Below are 18455 nucleotides of genomic sequence, written 5' to 3'. Positions count from 1 at the left end.
CAAAACAGAATTGAGCAATGAGAAATAAAATCAAATCTTAAAACATCTCCCCCCACCCTTCTTCCCAAGCTTAACTTCACTCCCAATTTCTACCCACTCGCCCTGGGGAATGGGGGTTGCGGTCAGTTCATCACACATTTCTGCTGCTCCTGCTCACATTCTTCACCTGCTCCAGCATGGGGTCTCTCTCACGGAAGACAGTCCTCCACCAATTTCTCCAATGTGAGTCCTTCCCACAGGCTGCAGTTCTTCATGAACTACTCCACTCTGGGTCCCTTCCATGGGGTGCAGACCTTCAGGACCAGACTGCTCCAGTGTGGGTCCCCCACGGGGTCACAAGTCCTGCCAGCAAACCTGTTCTGGCATGGGATCCTCTCTCCACGGGGCCACAGGTCCTGCCAGGAGCTTGCTCCAGCACAGGCTTCCCATGGGGTCACAGCCTCCTTTGGGTGCCTCCACCTGCTCCAGCGTGGGGTCCTTCACGAACTGCAGGAGGAATCTCTATTCCCCATCGTCCTTCCTCCATGGGTTGCAGGGGGACAGCCTGCCTCACCATGGTCTTCTCCATGGGCTGCAGGGGAATCTCTGCTCCGGTGCCTGGAGCACCTCTTCCTCTTCCTTCTGCACTGACCTGGGTGTCTGCAAAGTTTCTCACATCTTCTCACTCCTCTCTCTGGCTGCAATTGCTCCCACTAGGTTGTTTTTTTCTCCTTCTTAACTATGTTACCCCAGAGGCGCTACCACTGTTGCTGATTGGCTTGGCCTTGGCCAGTGGCCAGTCCATCTTGCAGCTGGCTGGCATTGGCAATATCTGACCTAGGAGAAGCTTCTAGCAGCTTTTCGCAGAAGCCACCCTCGTAGCCCCCCCTGCTACCAAAACCTTGCCATGCAAACCCAATACAGCATGCCTGCCTCATCCAGATGGAGGGAAAGAACAGGACAGGACAGGACAGGACAGGACAGGACAGGACAGGACAGGAAAGGAAAAGAAACAACTTCCCCATCATTGTTGGGTACTATCGTGGGCACTGTAAAGCACAGGTTAGTCAAATTTCCTTCAGAAATGGCACAGGCATAACTGATGCTGCATTATGGTGGAAGAAATGGGATAAAATGCTTCTTGATGTCACTTTTTTTATTCCAGGGTCCAGTGTGTCTCACATAACTGGCAAAGCACTTTCCATGGGCAGGCTGGATACAGAAATGCCCCTCTGTCCTGGCATTCCAAAAAGAGGGGCAGAAATAAGCCATCTCTGCTCTGACTGAGAATTTCAAACTACAAACATTTATCCCTGGTGTAAGTAAAAAGCTCTACATTTTGAAATTAAAAACCTCACTGCTTTGTGATACTTGGCTGTGTTGCACTTGATTTCTTGAAAGGACAGAAACCACAGATATATTTTCTGCCTATGAAACACAGAGTAGATAGATAGGGATTTTCATTAATGCATGCTTGGAAACAAATACTCATGGAGCTGAGTTTGTTGACATCTCCACCTTATTTCGAAAGAATTTACACGTTAATTTTATTTTAAGTCTATACTCACCACCCAACTACGCATGAGTCAGCAGTGTATGAACATGCGTCAATAACATAACCTTGTGGTGGCAATGGCTGACCACATAGTGGGCTGAATGAGCAAATGCGTAGGCAGCACTTCATGGGAAGTGATTCTCTTCTTCCATTCAGCGCATGAGACCTTGTTGGCAGTACTGTGCCCAAGGTTGGGCTCCCCAGTGTAAGAGAAATATCAACTTACTGGAGTGAGACCAGTGAAGGGCCACCATGATGGTTGGGTCCTGGAACACACTATGTACCAGGCCAAGAGAGCTAGATTCACTTTGGAGAAGACCAGGAGTGGGGAGGATCTTCCTGCTGTCTTCAGCTATGTGATGGGAAGGTGCAGAGAAGGCAGAGCCAGACTTCCCAGAGATGTGCTGGAAAAGGAAAAGGACCAAGTATCACAAGTTGTATCAAATGAAATTCCAGTACGATATTGTCACAGGCAAAAACTGTTTACTCATTCAGGGAATTTCCATGAATGTAATTTATTTGCAAATTAACAATCTTTTAATTACACATTCTGGTATAAAAGCAGACTGAAAACAACTAACCAACCCTTAGGAAAAACACTCCTGCTTCCTGTCAGACACCTCTTCCCCCCCGCTCCGCCCTTTTGGCTCTTCAGTCCCCTCACCACACACTATGCTCAGCCCCTTTGGTGAGGTGGCGGGCAGCGCAGGAGACTGGGGCCAGCATGTGCATGGTGGTTCCTTCAGTGGCAGCAGCCCCTTTTGGGTTGCATCTCTCAGCTCCTGCTCAAGCAGCCCTGTGGCTCCAGCTCCTGCCCAGGCATGGTCTTCCCTCCTTCCTCCTCCGGCTCCAGCCTGATTTTTTTTTTCTCCTTCTCCTGCTGCTCTGGCCTTGTTTCTCCTTTTGTTTGGTGCTCACCCACTTACTTTAAGATGATTTCACAGAGGTGCCACAGACTCCCCTTCAGGATGAGCTCAGCTGTGCCCTGCAGTGGATCTGTTGGAGCTGGCTGGAGCCGGCTATGACCAGCTCAGGGCAGCCCCTGGCCTCTCCTCAGAGGCCACCCCTGCAGCCCCACTACCAAAACCTTCCAATTCTGAGGGGCAAAAAATCACGATGGAGGCAGTCAAACACTGGAACAGGTTGCCCAGAGGCTCTGGAGTCCCCATCCTTGGAGGTACTCCAAACTCAGCTGGACAAAGCCTTGAGCAACCTGGCCTAACACCCATGCCAGCCCTTCTCTGAGGGAGGTGTGGATGAGACAGGTGCCAGAGGGCCTTTCCAACCCAAATTATTTTGTGATTCTACAAAATTGCTTGAAGGTTCTGGCACCTCAGTTTGAGGGTGCAGTTGAACCCAGGTCTCCAGCCCTCCTGGGAAATGGTCTGACCACGGATGCTGTGCAACAGGGAGGCAACTCAGCCACCTGAAGGAGCCCTGCTTGTTTGTTGTTTGTTGGTTGGTTTCTTGCAGCTGTTCTTGGCTGGTTTACGTGGGCCTGAAGCAGACGATGTACCTGTGTTAGGCACAGGTTAGCATTGGGATGTTAGGAAATACTAGTTGTCAAGCTTAGCATAAGTGTTGGCATAACTAACTTAGCCAAAGTGGCTAAATTTGCCAAAACCATAGGCCACAAGCAATGTACTTTCACCTAGATATACTGAACTTTTGCTGAACCCTTTCCTAGTTAAGTAAAAGAAGGTTCCAGAGCCAGTTTAAGCTTGAAGATAAGGAAGCTACAATCATCAGCAGAGGCAGCAACCTTAGAGATAAGAAGAAAAGCAGCCCACCTAGAGACAAGGTAAAGACCCAATGAAGAACTTGAAGACCCCAGACCCTAATATTACTGTTGGTCTGAACTGCCACATGAGGGGAGGGGAACTTAGATTATAAGAGTACAATTGCCCAGGATTTTCTTTGTTCAGGGTCCCTCTGCGGAGGCACCCAGCTCAAGCTGTTGCAACTCCTGTACCATCCAAATAAATTCTTTCATGGGATTTAGAGCCTGAAACTCTGCTGTGGGAAACCTAGGATGAAGAAACTTCCTTAACAGGGAAACATAAAGAAATGTGCTATTGTGAATATTTACCTATGTGGCAAGTTTCCAAACAATAATTCACTGGAACCTCATTTTGAAACTTCCTGCAAACACAACATAACCATCAGGAGAGAGGTTGTGCATTCAGCCAAAAATATAGGAAAGCTTGACTTGCCCGAAGTCCTGTAGCCCTGCCCCAAGGAGTATTTCAGATTTTATCCTATTAGAAGTTAATATAAAATGCATGAATAGGCCAGGGAACAAGGACAAAAATCCAGATTCTTGGAGGTAAGACTGGCACGTACCTCCTGCTTGAAGACCACTGAATTGAGTGTTAGTGGAGCCATCTTCCCACACCATAAGTCAGACCCCTGGCCTCAGAAAGAGTTAATCGAAAGGCACCTACCTGTGCCCAATGTGCTGGGTACCTGATGGGGTAGCTCCTGCCACCAGGCCATCTCCTACCTCCTGATCATTACCAGAGCTTGTCTCCAACTCCTGAGGAGCCAGAAAGAAACTGGCTATCACAAGTGGTCAATTTTTATTTTCTGCCTTGTTGAGCTTAAAAAAGCCAGTAACCCTTTATGGTGGTTTTTTACAGTGAAAGCATTTAGCTGAACACTCTCTCTTCATGTCTGATGCAACGTCAGTGGGTCATCCACAGCCTGGTCCACTGCCAGGTGATCCTAGAATTCTTCTTGGTGTCTGGCTATGGGGATAGATGTCTCTAGTTTATTCCCAAACACAGGTCTGTTTTTCTCTGAAGTTATCTCCACGTAGGAGAGGCTATCTTTTCCAGCTGCATAACTCTTTGACAGGAGTTCATCAAGTAGCTCACATGACATCAAATAGCTTACCCCTCTCCTTCTGAGGACAGATTCCTCCTATATGAAGAGCTCTTATTCTAACATGATATAAATCCATTCAAGGAAACTGAGAACAGAATGATGCCGACGCTATCAGTTTGGATTCAGATTCATTAAAAACCTTTGATTTCAACAAATTATGAGCTGCAGGAAATAGTGTCTAAGTACCTTTCTCCCACAGAACTGACACATTTTCCTCAGAACACCTGCGCAGGAAAAGGGAATCACCAGGATCCAAGCTGCGCTAAATGCTGGGCACAGTGGGAGATGTGTAATGCTGCTTGGAGCCTGGCTGGCTGTTTTATGCCTGCAGGTGGCAAGCCCGTCTCCTTAGGATGAGAGAGAAGAAATACTTACAACTTTTATTTGCAAGTACTGGCAGGAGAGGAGAGAGTTGCTTCTTTCAAAGAAGGGCAAGAAGGAGAAGTGCCTGTTTGTGATGTATTAGGTAATTGGCTAGACAGCTCTCCAGAAGTGTCACATCTGAGCTTAGTGTTCTCCTCAGCCAGAGGCCACTCAAATCACTGCCACTTAATAGTGCCAAGAACACCGGGCTGCAGGGTATTGTTTGGACTTGGTTTGCTGGTTTCGGCTGAGATATAGAAATTTTTCTTCCTAGTAGCTGGTATTAGTGTTGTGCTTTGGATTTAGTATGAGAGTAATATTGATAACACACAGATGCTTTAGTTGTTGCTAGGTAGTTGTTGTGTCTACATTAAGTCAAGGACTTTTCAGCTTCTCATGCCCTGCCAGGTGCACAAGAAGCTGGGAGAGCACAGCCAGGACTGCTGACCCAGGCTGGCCACAGGGATATTCCATACCACTAATGTCATGCTCCCTATATATATAACTGGGGAGGTTAGCCGGGAGGCAGATTCACTTCACTGCTCACACAAGTGTATTTGTGCATCACTATTATTATTATTATGTTATTATTACGTCATTGTTGTTATTATCTTCCTTTGTTATCCTATTAAACTGTCTTTACCTCAGCCCACAAGTTTGGGGGTTTTTTCCCATTCTCCCTTGGAGGTGCTCAGCTGCTGGCTGGTGCACAACCACGACACTTGGAAAGATGCTTTCTATTGTTGTTAATGCACAAAACTCTGGTGTACCACAACGCTGACATTTCTGCGGCTTGCCCATTGCAATCGCTGAACCTTGTTTCAAAGTCTTTTACTTCTTCAGGTCTTACTCTCCTGTTTTGTAAACCTGTTTATCGAGAGAGCAAGATGTACACACACACAGAGCAAGTTGTACAGCACCACGCTGTATGTTTTGCCTCCAGGCAGAATAATAACCGTTAGTGATGAAGTAATGACTTCAGCAGATTCCGGGAAAACAATAAAGACGATGAGGTCCAGAAGAGCAGGGCCGTGCACGACAGAGCCTGGCCAGCAGCCGGCAGCCTGCCCCGCGGCGGAACCGAGCTCCAGGCAGCGCTCAGCACGACGGGCGCTGTAACGGCACCGAGGCCACGGCGGGACAGGGCCCCCTCGGGGCCGAAGCCGGCAGGAGAGACGGGGGCGGGGGCGCGGCGGACGCACGCGCCCGCTCGTCGGAGACCCGAGCCCGGGGCGCGGCGCGGCGGGGGGGGGGGCAGCCTTGTGTCTCCGCCTGCCCCCGCCTGCCTGTCCCGGGGAGACGGCGGAAGCCCCGGTGAGTCACAGCGGGGGAGGGCTAGTCCGCCTGCTCCGCCGGGACGGCTCTTGCTGCGCCGCTGAGGAACGCTCATTCCCTCCACGGCACCGGCGGGCACAAAGCGGCGTTACCCCGGCGCAGCAACAGGCCGCGCAGCAACAGATCCGCGGCGGGGGAGCTGCAGCCGGCAGCCCGTGAGCCCGCTTCGCCCATGGCAGAGCCGCGGCGCCCCGCGGAGGGCTGCTCCTGCCGTAACACCGACTGCGTGGAGCGGCCACTGAGGCGGCTCTTCGAAGGGCTGGGGAGCGGCGTGGCCGCCTGCCCCTGGCCCTTCGTGCTGGTGCCGCTGCTGCTGTCGGGCGGGCTAGGCGCCGGCTTCCTCTTCCTGCCGCAGCGGCAGGCGAACGACATCGAGGGGCAGTTCACGCCGACGTGGGGTCCCGCCAAGACCGAGCGCGACTTCGTGCGGCGGCATTTCCCCACCAACGACTCGGAGCGCTTCTCCTCCCCGCGGCTGCCCACCGAGGGCGCCTACGCCGGCCTCATCGCCGTGGCGGCGGAAGGCAGCTCGGTCCTGGCCCGGGCGGCGCGGCACGACGTGCTGCGGCTGGACGCGGCGGTGCGCGCCCGCGGCTACGAGCAGGTCTGCGCCCGCAGCGGCGGCGTCTGCGCCAGCCCCAACCCGCTGCTGCCGCTGCTGAACGATTCGGCGGCGGCCGCCCTGGAGAACCTCGTCTTCCCCGTCAACGACCGCATCTTCCTGGGGGCCGCGCTGGGCGGCGTGCAGACGGACGCTGGCGGGCGGGTGCTGTCGGCGCGGGCCCTGAAGCTGGTGTACTACCTGCGGGAGGACGGCCCCGCGGCGGCGGCGAGCCAGCGGTGGCTGAAAAGGTTCCTGCGGGACATCCCGTCGGAGCTGGCGGCGTTGGGCTTCACCTCCATACAGGTAACGCAGGGATGGGTACAGCCGTGCGGGGGCTGCCCCGTCGCCAGAAGGGAAATGGTGGAGGACCCAGGCGGCGGCCGGCGTGTTGGCTTGGCTGCAACGCTCCGAGCAATGCTTCCACTGTCGTCCCTCTGCGCTGCTCATGCGAGGCACCGTCCTTGGCCTCTGCTCGGGGCAAGCAGCACTTCAGGGGCTTGTGAGGGCCACAGAAATGGTTGTAGTGCCAACATGATGTTTGGCATTGCTTGTGCATGTCTGTAAAGACCAAGAAAAAAGATTAGAAGTGCTTCATCTTTTCTTTCCTTGTTGTTTTAATGGCAGGTGACTTACTTTACCTCGCTGTCCAGACAACAGGAGTTTGAAGGAAATACCAAGAGTGTGATCCCACTCTTCTCTGTAACATATTTCTTGACAATAACCTTTTCCATCGTCTCTTGCCTAAGGTAAAATGTCTTCTAAGCTATGGATCGATGACGAGTGACCTCTGTCCTTCTTTACCTTGCCTAAATTGGTTTCTGCTCTTGTAAAGTGAAGTCATTCTTGAAGCTGCAGACTTCATGTAATAACAGGCAACATATATTTCTTTGCAGACTCTCTCCTACTTGTGTGTATTTCCTGACTGCTTAAATGGTATTCATGAAAAGTATCAGATGAATACCTGAACAAGTGTTCGGTTCAGACATGCACAGCTTGAATGCTAGTATCCATTTGTCTGTTCTTTGAAGCCATCAGACGTTTCTGTAGTCCCTGCCTCATAAGAATCTTTTGTAGCTGATGGCTTTGGAACTATTTGAATAACTGAAATGACCTCCTACTCTTTATCTTTTTAAGAGGTCTGAGATTCTGTAGCTTTGGCACTGAAAAACGCTATGCCAGAGTAAACACTTCTAATTATGAAAGGGTTCTACTTTACCTTATGTGGAAGGGGTGCAGAAGTGAGATCTAGCCAGCCTGGTAGCGGCAGAATTCTGCAAAAGCACTTCCGTTGAATACAACTTACCAGCTCAACTTGGTATACCCACTGGTAACGTTCACCAAAAAGATGCATAGAAGTGAAACAGAAAAGTCATCATTTGGGGGGAGAGAAGGAAGCAGTGGTACTATTGCTAAGGTTATTCTACCACTTTCTTGCTTAATTTTTTTAGCTTCTAGCCTCATCCTGCCCACAAGATACTAATTCTTTGTAAAGATCAGTTTAAAAAGGGAAGGAAGCAGCAGGGAGGAGAAAGAATACCATGTTAAGATCTGCTTCCACTTTTTTTCTGCCACCTGCTCAGTTAAGGTACAGATGAATGAGCAGTAGCTTCACGGGTTACTGCAAGTCTGGTATGGCGTTAGGCATTCTGCTTGCTAGTAGAGTCTGAGCCTTGCCTGCTGTCCACAAAGAACTTAGCCTGCCCTTTCTTTGTGCTGGTGGAAGGTGAACCATTGCACATTTGACAGCTGTATGGCATTTTTTGTGTGCTGTGCTTGAGAAATAAAAGTTCTACTCAGAGGGTGGGCTTATTGGTTTAGTGCTTGCGTCAAGCTTCATGCCCATTGGGCTATACTGTTTGGGGATATCTGCTGTCTCATGTCCAGTCACTTGTGAGTGCAGAGAGCAAGGGTGGTTCCACTAACACATGCTTCTTGCCTTGGAAGCGAGAGGTTCTGTTGAAGTTCAGAAACGGTCTACAGCCTGGAAAATATTACTTATCAGGCAAGAGGCAACTCTCTACCCCCTTAGTGTGGTGCTGTCAATAGCATCACATACGAAGTATCCCACTGGGAATCCCTGAGCCAGCCCTCAGGGGCATCTTGGCAAATGGCTGGTAGCCAATCTGTCTGCTGAGAAAGCTGCTCTACACAGCACTAACTGCCTGGGAGATGCTTCCTTACTACACTGATAGGCTACACCAAGAACCTGTGTAAAAGGAAAGAGCTTCTAAAAAGTCATCATTTTTGGGGTCATCCTAAACCACCCTTACATATGTTCATTTTGCCGGCTCTCTTGTTATTGATGCAAAGATCAGTACATATCTTTACTCTTATGTATATAACTGGCCAGCAGTAATAATGTGTTTGGCACCTCCTATATAAGTTAATCTTGTCCAATGCTCACACCTGGGAGCTCTCCTACAAATAGCAGCTTTTCTCAAGAGTCTGTTTCACAGACAGTGGTTGGTATCTGTGCACTGGTCATGCCAAACACCTTGGTGACATATTTGACATGTAACTAAGATGTTCCTTAAAATACTTTCAGACTGAGCTGTATAAGAAATAATGTCTGGCTCGCGTGCTGTGGAGTGGTTTCTGCCGGTTTAGCTGTATTAAGCAGCTTTGGATTGATGCTCTTCTGTGGAGTGCCATTTGTGGTCACTGTAGCAAATGCACCATTTCTTATTCTAGGTAAGTAGAAAAAGCGAGACGGATTCAGATACAAAGACTAAAGCAGAGTTAAAACAACCTGATGGTGTCAGTCTTTTATGATGTGAGCATCAGATGTACGCAGTTCCATTCTGCAGCGAGGGGAGGAGACACATGGAGGTGCAGCCTCCTCTGAGCTCCTTCAGGCAGGTGAGCTGTTCAGCTCAGTGAACCCACCCTGGGACTGGAGCTGGGCTCTGGCAGAGCCCAAAAACCAATGCCTGCTCTAGTTCTGCTGCTACGGCATGAAAACTATAAATGAGGGGGTAGTACGGTTAGCACTTCGGGGATTGTTTTAGCATCCCTGGTAATTTAGCCATGCTGATTAATCATTTACTTAACTAGTGCTAATACTTGAGGGGAGCTCAGCTGGGTTTTGTCACCGCATTCCCCTGTGTCATCCCCTGCTGTTTTCTATAGGCATAGGACTAAAAGCATTTACATACATCCTTAGCTCTGGATAAGTTTGTCTACCCCAAATCAGTTTGTTGTGAGTACTGTTCTGTGGAACTGTTGAATTTGTCAGCAATTTAAGCAAGTGCAGAGGTCTTGCCCAAACCATCCACCCCTTGACCACCTCTTTTTGCAGTGCAGTACAGAGCTCCCTACTTCTCTGCTGTTAGTCAGCCTCAGGGTAGCTCAACAGCGGCACCATGGAACATGGGGCCAGCATGCAGCTTGTGCTACACTAGTACTGGCTTAATCCAGTACCTGTATTATGAGGTGAATGTGGGAAGTAAGTTACCCTAACTTTTCATATCCCATTTTCAGAGTGTAGTCTTTGGTCAGATAAAATTGGGCTTGAATATGGCTTAAGCAATGAGCAGGACTGTCTGTAATTTCAAATAAAAAAATCCACCTCATTTTGTTAAGATGTGAAATTTCCTCTGCAATATAATGACTATGTCCTAAACAGTCTCATGTAGCTATACAACTGAAGTGAGGCACCATTCATGCAACCAGCTTCCCAAAAAACTGCAGGGAAGATAGTATCATTACATCATAGTTGCACAGACTGCTTGACAGCCAGTGCTGAACTTTCCAAATACCATGAGTTAATGTTACTGCAAATAAATTACTGCTTATAAAATCCTTATCTGGTCTGAATAGCATGCAGACTTTTGTCTTCCTTGCATTAAAGCAAACAAATTATCAGTACATTAGATGAATTGCTTTGAAGCCTGCCTGCTTTCCAGAAGCAGCCTGGCTCGCTGCCATCCAGTATTACCTTTTGACTTGCAGCATACTTCAGCTTCGCATGTCTACTGGCAATTGCCTGTTCAGGCTACAGAAAGTGATTTCATCTGTTCTTTTAAGCTTAGCTGTATCATCTATGCTTGGTCCTCTGTTCACACAGTCCTGCTTCCCCTTTTTGTGTGATTAATTTTTAGGGACTAGAAGAGCCCTTGATAGAGTAACATTGGCAAAATACTGAAAGGTCTGTGGGTAAATTCTCAAGAGTTAGCAGAGCTGAGAGAAGTACATTGGCTCTTTCCTTTTCGACCTTCGGCTCACTCTTTTTTCTTAGCAAAAACTCCAGCCCAGGACCCAGTCCTCCTGGCAGAGTTTCCCAGGACTCTGGTGGATAATACATGCATGAACATCAGCATAAATGTGAAGATAAATTAATAATAAATCATGAATAAATGCTCAAAGATAAACTGGAGGGAAGATAAGTGGAGAGCAAAGAGCATAAAAAGGCAAACCACTGGAGAACTGGGATCACTGTTCTCCCATGTGATAGCAACTGTTTTCCCTGTCTACTGAGGGCAAATCAAGAAATTATTGGTCTAACTTGCTGCAGTGACGGAGAAGAGATTCCAGAGATAGTGGGGAACACTTCCAGTGATAAGGAGAGTTGAACATCAGAATAAGCGATGTATTTAAATCTATGTAATCTGCATCACTGGACACCTGGACAGCAGATACAATGCACTTGTCAGAGATAGGCTAGGTGTGCTCTGTCCTTCAGCAGAGTAGGGTGAGGGATCAACAACCCATCAGGTCACCAGGAGTTTCCGAAATGTACTAAATTCAGCGACACGCAAAGGACCTGTTTTCCTGTATCTGTTTATCTTGCATCAGCCCTAAAGCAATGCTAATAGCCTGTCAAAATTTTATGCAGACTTAATGTGGTTAATTTTGTACTTTTGTTGGGTGTTAATGAAAGCTGCCATTTGCAATGCAGTGTTAACTTTTTCTCCTCTTGCAGGAGTTGGTGTTGATGACATGTTCATCATGATCGCTTCCTGGGAACAAAGTACAAGAAAAAAAGAGAAATCCAACGTTAAATCTCTGCTGGCCGAGACTTACGCCGAAGCAGCACTTTCTGTGACCATCACCACTCTCACAGATGTTTTGGCCTTCTTCATTGGCACCTGGACTGCTTTTCCATCCGTGAGATCATTTTGCCTCTATACAGGCACTGCTTTTGTCTTCTGCTATATATATACCATGACCTTCTTTGGGGCAATTATTGTATTAAATCATAAAAGGGAGCAAGGAAACCGACACTGGCTAACTTGTATGCCTGTGGGAGTAGACAAAGATCAGGCTGAGAAGTCCTGCTTGTACAATGCTTGCTGTATAGGCACCTGTTCTAGGGAGTCATCTCAGCTAGAAAGTGAACATCCAATGAGCATCTTCTTTAAAAAGTATTATGGCCCCTTCTTCACAAATAAATGGATCAAGCTACTTGTGGTGTTGCTGTACGGAACATATTTGGGTGGCAGTATCTATGGATGTACTCAGATCAGGGAAGGCATTGATCTTCGAAATCTGGCGAATGACGACTCTTACGTTATTCCATACTATGATGACAACGACAAATACTTCTCAGCATATGGACCCAGGGTCATGGTTGTCATTACTGAAAGTGTAGATTACTGGAATGAGACTGTTCGTCTTGGCATTGAGCACTGCATACAGAATTTAGAGGGCATTTCCTATGTAGATAAGAACCTCTCAGAGTCATGGCTGAGGGTATACACAAAACTTGCTGAACGTGGTTTGATAAAAATAAACAATAAGACCCTTTTCATTAGTAACTTACCTACACTGTTCCAAATTGTTCCCAGTTTTGAGTGGGACATTAACAAGACTCAGGATAAAATAGAAGCTTCACGTTTCTTCATCCAGACGGTGAATGTGACCTCAGCCATTGATGAGAAGAATCTTCTCAATCAGTTAAGAGAGACAGCCAAGCAGTGCAGTATTTCATTAATGGTGTACCACCCGGCGTTCATCTACTACGATCAGTACCTGGTGATAGTGCAGAACACCATTCAGAACATTGTTGTTGCTGCCGGGGCAATGCTCATTGTCTCCCTTTTGCTTATTCCCAACCCGTTGTGTTGCTTGTGGGTGACTTTTGCTATAGCTTCTGTTATAGTTGGTGTCGCTGGTTTCATGACATTTTGGAACGTCAATCTAGATTCCATATCCATGATCAACCTGGTCATTTGTATAGGGTTTTCAGTAGATTTTTCAGCTCATATTTCCTATGCCTTTGTTACGAGTGGAGAGTCGTCTGCCAATAAAAGGTCAATCGAAGCTCTGTCCCTGCTAGGTTACCCCGTATTACAAGGTGCAGTTTCTACTATACTGGGAGTAGTTGTCCTGGCTGCAGCAAAAACCTACATCTTTAGGACATTTTTCAAGATCATGTTCCTTGTTATTTTGTTTGGGGCTCTTCACGGTCTTGTTTTTATTCCGGTGTTTTTAACCTTTTTTGGAAACTTTGGCAGATCACCCCACAATACCAAATCTAAAAGACTAGAGCTTAGGTTTAGAAATGATAAAGATTGTCCATGACTAAGTGAAACGTAATACATTATGCATTTATTATATATTTATGATATGTAGATTAAAATGCAGTGACTTTCAAGGAATATAAGAAATGAAGAAAATGAAGGACAGAAAAATAAAAACAACAGAGAAGCAAAGGCTTCAGAAAAGCCAGGCAAGAAAAATAACAGAAGAAATGAAAATACGCAGAATGGATTTGCATTTCCTTGTTTTTGTGTGTGCTTGGTTTTAAATAAAAATGTTAAATATTATATTAAATATAAATGTTATATGTTAAATGTTAAATATAATGTTGGCTGTAATGTTAAATATTTTTTGTGACTTGTTTACTGAATGTATTAAAATTATTATAAAGACTGACTACGTTACAGGTTTGTCAGGCAATGTACACAGGAGGGAAGACTAACTCCCACTGGTTTGCATGTCCTGCCTGTTTGCCTTGTTGCTGTAACTCAGCCCAATGCTGAGCCTGAAGACAATTTTCCCCCAAGAGGCTCCAACCTGGAGGTTTTACAGCGAGATTACAAGAGGTCAGAACTGCCTCAGACTGCAATTATTTGTAAGCCTTCAAGGGAGGACGTCTGCTTTGGCTCCTAATTCAGTTTGAGAAACCCTTAGGGAAAACAAACCGACTCACATTTTGCTATTCAAATCCTTCTTTTCTTGGTGTCCCGTTTTCTTGCCAAGATTAAACTTCATGTAGTTTTAAGAAGAGTGAGTGTAGCTTCTGGTGGCTGCAGCTTGCAAAGGAATATACCATAGGTGATTGAACTTGTGTGAACCTCCTGAGTAACCACTGTGGAAGACACTGTGCCATGGCATGGCAGGGCAAGGCAAGGATTCACTAGAGACAATCATGCCCTGACTGAGGACAAAGCGAAAAAGCAACTCAGGTTTAAACTGGTCAGTCCTAAAACTATAAACCTGTAAATTCTATTGCGTTCATCAGTGACAACCCGTCCTGAGATGCATTGATAGAGCAGAGGAGCTTTCACTGCATAAGGGAATAAATACATGAGGTGGTCTTTTAACCTGTAAGGACAAGACACAGGATGAAAAGTCAATTCGTAATTTGTTGCCAATTTAAGGAGCTACCTGTTGGAAATCGAATGACGGTAACTGATGTTTGTAGCTTTGGAAAAATTGGTCTCGGAGTTATTAAACCTTTCAGTCCAAATCTGCTGCTGTGGAGTGTTTCTGCTGAGAGATGCAGCAAGTGTGCAAAGCCAGGACAAACTGAAAGTACTGATACTAATTTTCAGAGCAGTGAATCATAGTCTACAGGCATTAAATTAATTTCCATTTGGAGTCACTGTGAAAGCTACATAACAAAGTTCAAGATAAATCACTGACAGCCAACAAGAAATTGTATGACCATTTACTCAATATTGGCTGAATCTGGAATGCAACAGAAGCATATATCAAAGAACACTGGCGACTTTCTGTGCAAAAGCCATTATTAACCAAGTTACCACAAAAAGGAAATGAAAATCAACCCCCAAAACTTCTCAAAAAAAATTTGATTCTGTGCACACCCTCTGAAATTGGGGGGAAAAAAAGTACCACAGACCACATAAGAGTTACCTGAGACTTTGCTATGAATATATGAATACTACTTTATGTTAGTGGCTTAGATACGACAGTGATGGATGAAACAAAACCTTTAGAGAGATGAAGAGTAACAACAACCGTCATCATTAAGACACGTCATAGATCCCTTTGTAAAAGCAAAATGAAATCAAGCATGAATCTGTTTTTTGAAGAAGTACTTAATGTGCATAAAACAGAAGTGCACTTCAGCTGGTGTGTCTTTCCATACCTACTTCTGTCCCTAGGTCTTTGTGCTGGTTTTGGCTGGGGTAATTTTCTTCATAGTAGCTGGTATGGGGCTGTGTTTTGGGTTTGTGCTGCAAAGTCTTGAATGACGCAGGGATGTTTTCATTACTGGTGAGCAGTGCTTGCACAGAGCCAAGGCCTTTTCTGCTTCTCCTATCACCCCACCAGTGAGTAGGCTGGGGGCGTACAAGGAGCTGGGAGGGGACACAGGCCAGCTGACCCAAACTGACCAAAGGGATATTCCATACCATATGACATCATGCTCAGCATATAGGGGGCTGGGGGAAGAAGAAGGAAGGGCGGGGGTACACATTTGGAGTGATGGCAGTTGTCTTCCCAAGTAATCATTATGATGCTTTCCTGGAGATGGCTGAACACCTGCCTGCTGATGGGAAGTGGTGAATGAATTCCTGGTTTTGCTTTGCCTGTGCATGACTTTTGCTTTATCTATTAAACTGTCTTTATCTCAATCCATGAGTTTTCTCACTTTTATGCTTCCAATTCTCTCCCCACTCCCATCAGGGTGAGTGTGAGCAAGCGGCTCTGTGGTGCTCAGTTGCCAGCTGGGGTTAAACCACAACAGTCCTAGAGCAAGAGGCTCTTTTGCTTTGTGGAGATTAAAACAAACAAACAAAACCATCAATTGCCCTACCACCCACACCTCTACCTAGGACAGCCTGAGAATTCTTAAATGAAATTCTTTGCAAAAGGTATCCTGAAGTTTCATGCAAATTTCTGTGTTCAAAGAATGTCATGTTTCTTTCTCATTCCAGGTTTTCTCTGAAACCTTCCTACCTAGAAAGATACTTAAACCAAATCTGGGTGTGTTGTTTTGTCACTATGGCAGCTGAATGTTCTACTGCAAAAGTAGCTCTGAAATAATGGGTAAATGTTTATTAAAAATGTTACAGGTCTTGCAACACTCCAGAGTTGAAGAGCAAGTTTTGTTCATAGAAGGAGAAGCAGTTCTTGAAAAAGTAGTCAAAGACTGAAAACTAGCATCAATCTTAGAAGAAATCTGCTCCTGAGCTGGAAGTCAAAGCCCATGTGGTACATTGCTGAATCTCAGTGTTATAGCCAGCAGCATTAAACTTCCAGGACAGGGCACTAACCACAAAGCTAGATGTGAGAGAAACAAACAAACCAACCAACCCCAAAAAGCCCATGCACCAGAGTCCTCCCTTCTCCCATTACATTTCAATGTCATATTAGTGCTTTTATTATGGCAAATGAGTCTATGATTTCTGCACTGATGAAGCTGCCAAAGGAGCAGATGACACACTCACACTGGCCAACACCAGAGGAAGACATCTTAATAAACACTGGACAGAAGGAATGGGAGTCACGCTCTTGGAAAAAGAATGGAAATCTACTTCTGAGGGAAGTAGACTGAGTGGCCTACTGAAAGCGAGTACTCTAACAGTTCTTTGGCCATGTTTTAGAAGGAAAAATAGCTCTACTTGCTTCTAGGAAATGTTTCAGAGCAGATAAGGCAGACAGCTACCAATGGCTTGATTGCTGTATTTTCACAGCCAGTTCAAGGGATCAAGATTTAGAAAACTTGTGACATTTCAGCTGACTCAGGTCATCACACAGTAGGAAGCAGCCAGAAAAAGCAGGCCGCATCTTTCAGTGGAAGTTTGCATTTTCTTTGTATTAAGCTTGATGGTAGAATTCTGGCATAAGTCAGCCTCAGGAATGCAGAAAATTCAGAATCATGCCCAAGTTTGAAGTTCTTATTTTACGTCCCACTGTGCTTGTGACCAGTTTAGGGTTATTTTTTAAATAAGAAAAAAAAGCGAACAGTCCATCAAAGCACCTAGCTCTGCCCTGTTTTCAACAGCATGAGGCTGTGATGGAACTATCTGACTGATGTTTGGAAGCTGCCTTTGTGGTTGTGCTGGGTTGACCCAGGCTGGAGGCCAGGTGCCCCCCAAAGCTGCTCCATCACTGCCCTCCTCAGCTGGGCAGGGGAGAGAAAATACAATGAAAGGCTCCTGGGTGGAGATAAGGACAGGGAGAGATCACTCACCAGTTACTGTCACGGGCAAAACAGACTCGACTTGGGGAAACTAATTTATTACTGATCAAAAGTCAGAGTAGGATAGTGAGAAATAAAAGCAAATCTTAAAACACCTCCCCCCACTCCTCCCTTCTTCCCAGGCTCAACTTCACTCCCCATTTCTCTCCCTCCTCCCCCACAGCAGCACAGGGGGACGGGGAATGGGGGTTGTGGTCAGTTCATCACACCTTGTCTCTGCCACTCCTTCCTCCTCAGGGGGAGGACTCCTCACACTCTGCCCCTGCTCCAGCGTTGGGTCCCTCCCATGGGAGACAGTCCTTCATGAACTTCTCCAATGTGAGTCTCTCCCATGGGGCGCAGACCTTCAGGACCAGACTGCTCCAGCGTGGGTCCCCCACAGGGTCACAAGTCCTGCCAGCAAACCTGCTCCAGCCTGGGCTCCTCTGTCCATGCAGCCACAGGTCCTGCCAGGAGCCTGCTCCAGTGTGGGCTTCCCACAGCCTCCTTCAGGTGCCTCCACCTGCTCTGGCATGGGGTCCTCCAAGGGCTGCAGGTGGATATCTGCTGCACCATCATCCTCCATGGGCTGCAGGGGGACAGCCTGCCTCACCATGGTCTTCACCATGGGCTGCAGGAGAATCTCTGCTCCAGTGCCTGGAGCACCTCCTCCCCCTCCTTCTGCACTGACTTCAGTGTCTGCAAAGTTTCTCACTCTGGCTGCAATTGCTCTTGGTGTTTTTTTTCCCCTCTTAACTATGTTATCCCAGAGGCACTACCACCACTGCTGACAGGCTCAGCCCTGACCAGCAGCAGGTCTGGCTTGGGGCCAGCTGGCATTGGCCCTGTCGGACATGAGGGAAGCTTCTGGCAGCGTCTCACAGAACCTACCCCTGTAGCCCCCCGCCCTGCCGCCAAACCCTTGCCACACAAACCCAGTACAGTGGTGTCTTACCTCTGTCCAATGATTACATGAGGAATTTCAGCTCCTAAATGCACCCACGAACACCAGAGGTCTAATGGACAAGTTTCTTTGAAACCCCAAGAGGTATCGCATGCAGACAGTCATCAAGGTGTCGCATGCAGTCATCGAGGTATGACAGTCAACTCTTCAGTAACACCTCTGCTCTTAAGTTGGCCAGAAAGCAAAGACAGCTTCTGCACTTGATGGCTCATCTCTAAATCTTCTTTCATGAACCCAATGAGATACCACTTTTTTTTTTTCCTCTGACACTGTGCTCACTTCTTTGCATATAGCAAGAAGCTTTTCAATGAGAAAAAGTAAGTCAGACAGCAGGGACTCACCCCCAAACCAGATAGTAAAAATCTATATTGAACCGACTTCAGAAATGAAAAGGTTT

General features: G+C 46.9%; 1 protein-coding gene across 1 annotated transcript; it reads left to right on the top strand.

Annotated features, from left to right (window-relative positions):
* The first annotated feature begins 5877 nt into the window (after positions 1–5877).
* Positions 5878–13360, top strand: PTCHD3 (patched domain containing 3). Its single transcript, XM_010300685.2, has 4 exons — positions 5878–7025; positions 7347–7468; positions 9268–9413; positions 11644–13360. The coding sequence occupies exons 1-4, from the start codon at positions 6291–6293 to the stop codon at positions 13242–13244; spliced, it is 2604 nt and encodes an 867-aa protein (XP_010298987.2). The 5' UTR covers positions 5878–6290; the 3' UTR covers positions 13245–13360.
* The last annotated feature ends 5095 nt before the right edge of the window (positions 13361–18455 follow it).

Source organism: Balearica regulorum, chromosome 2, assembly GCF_011004875.1.
Source record: "Balearica regulorum gibbericeps isolate bBalReg1 chromosome 2, bBalReg1.pri, whole genome shotgun sequence".
NCBI classification, from domain to species: Eukaryota; Metazoa; Chordata; class Aves; order Gruiformes; family Gruidae; genus Balearica; species Balearica regulorum.
This window is presented reverse-complemented; position numbering and strand designations above follow the sequence as displayed.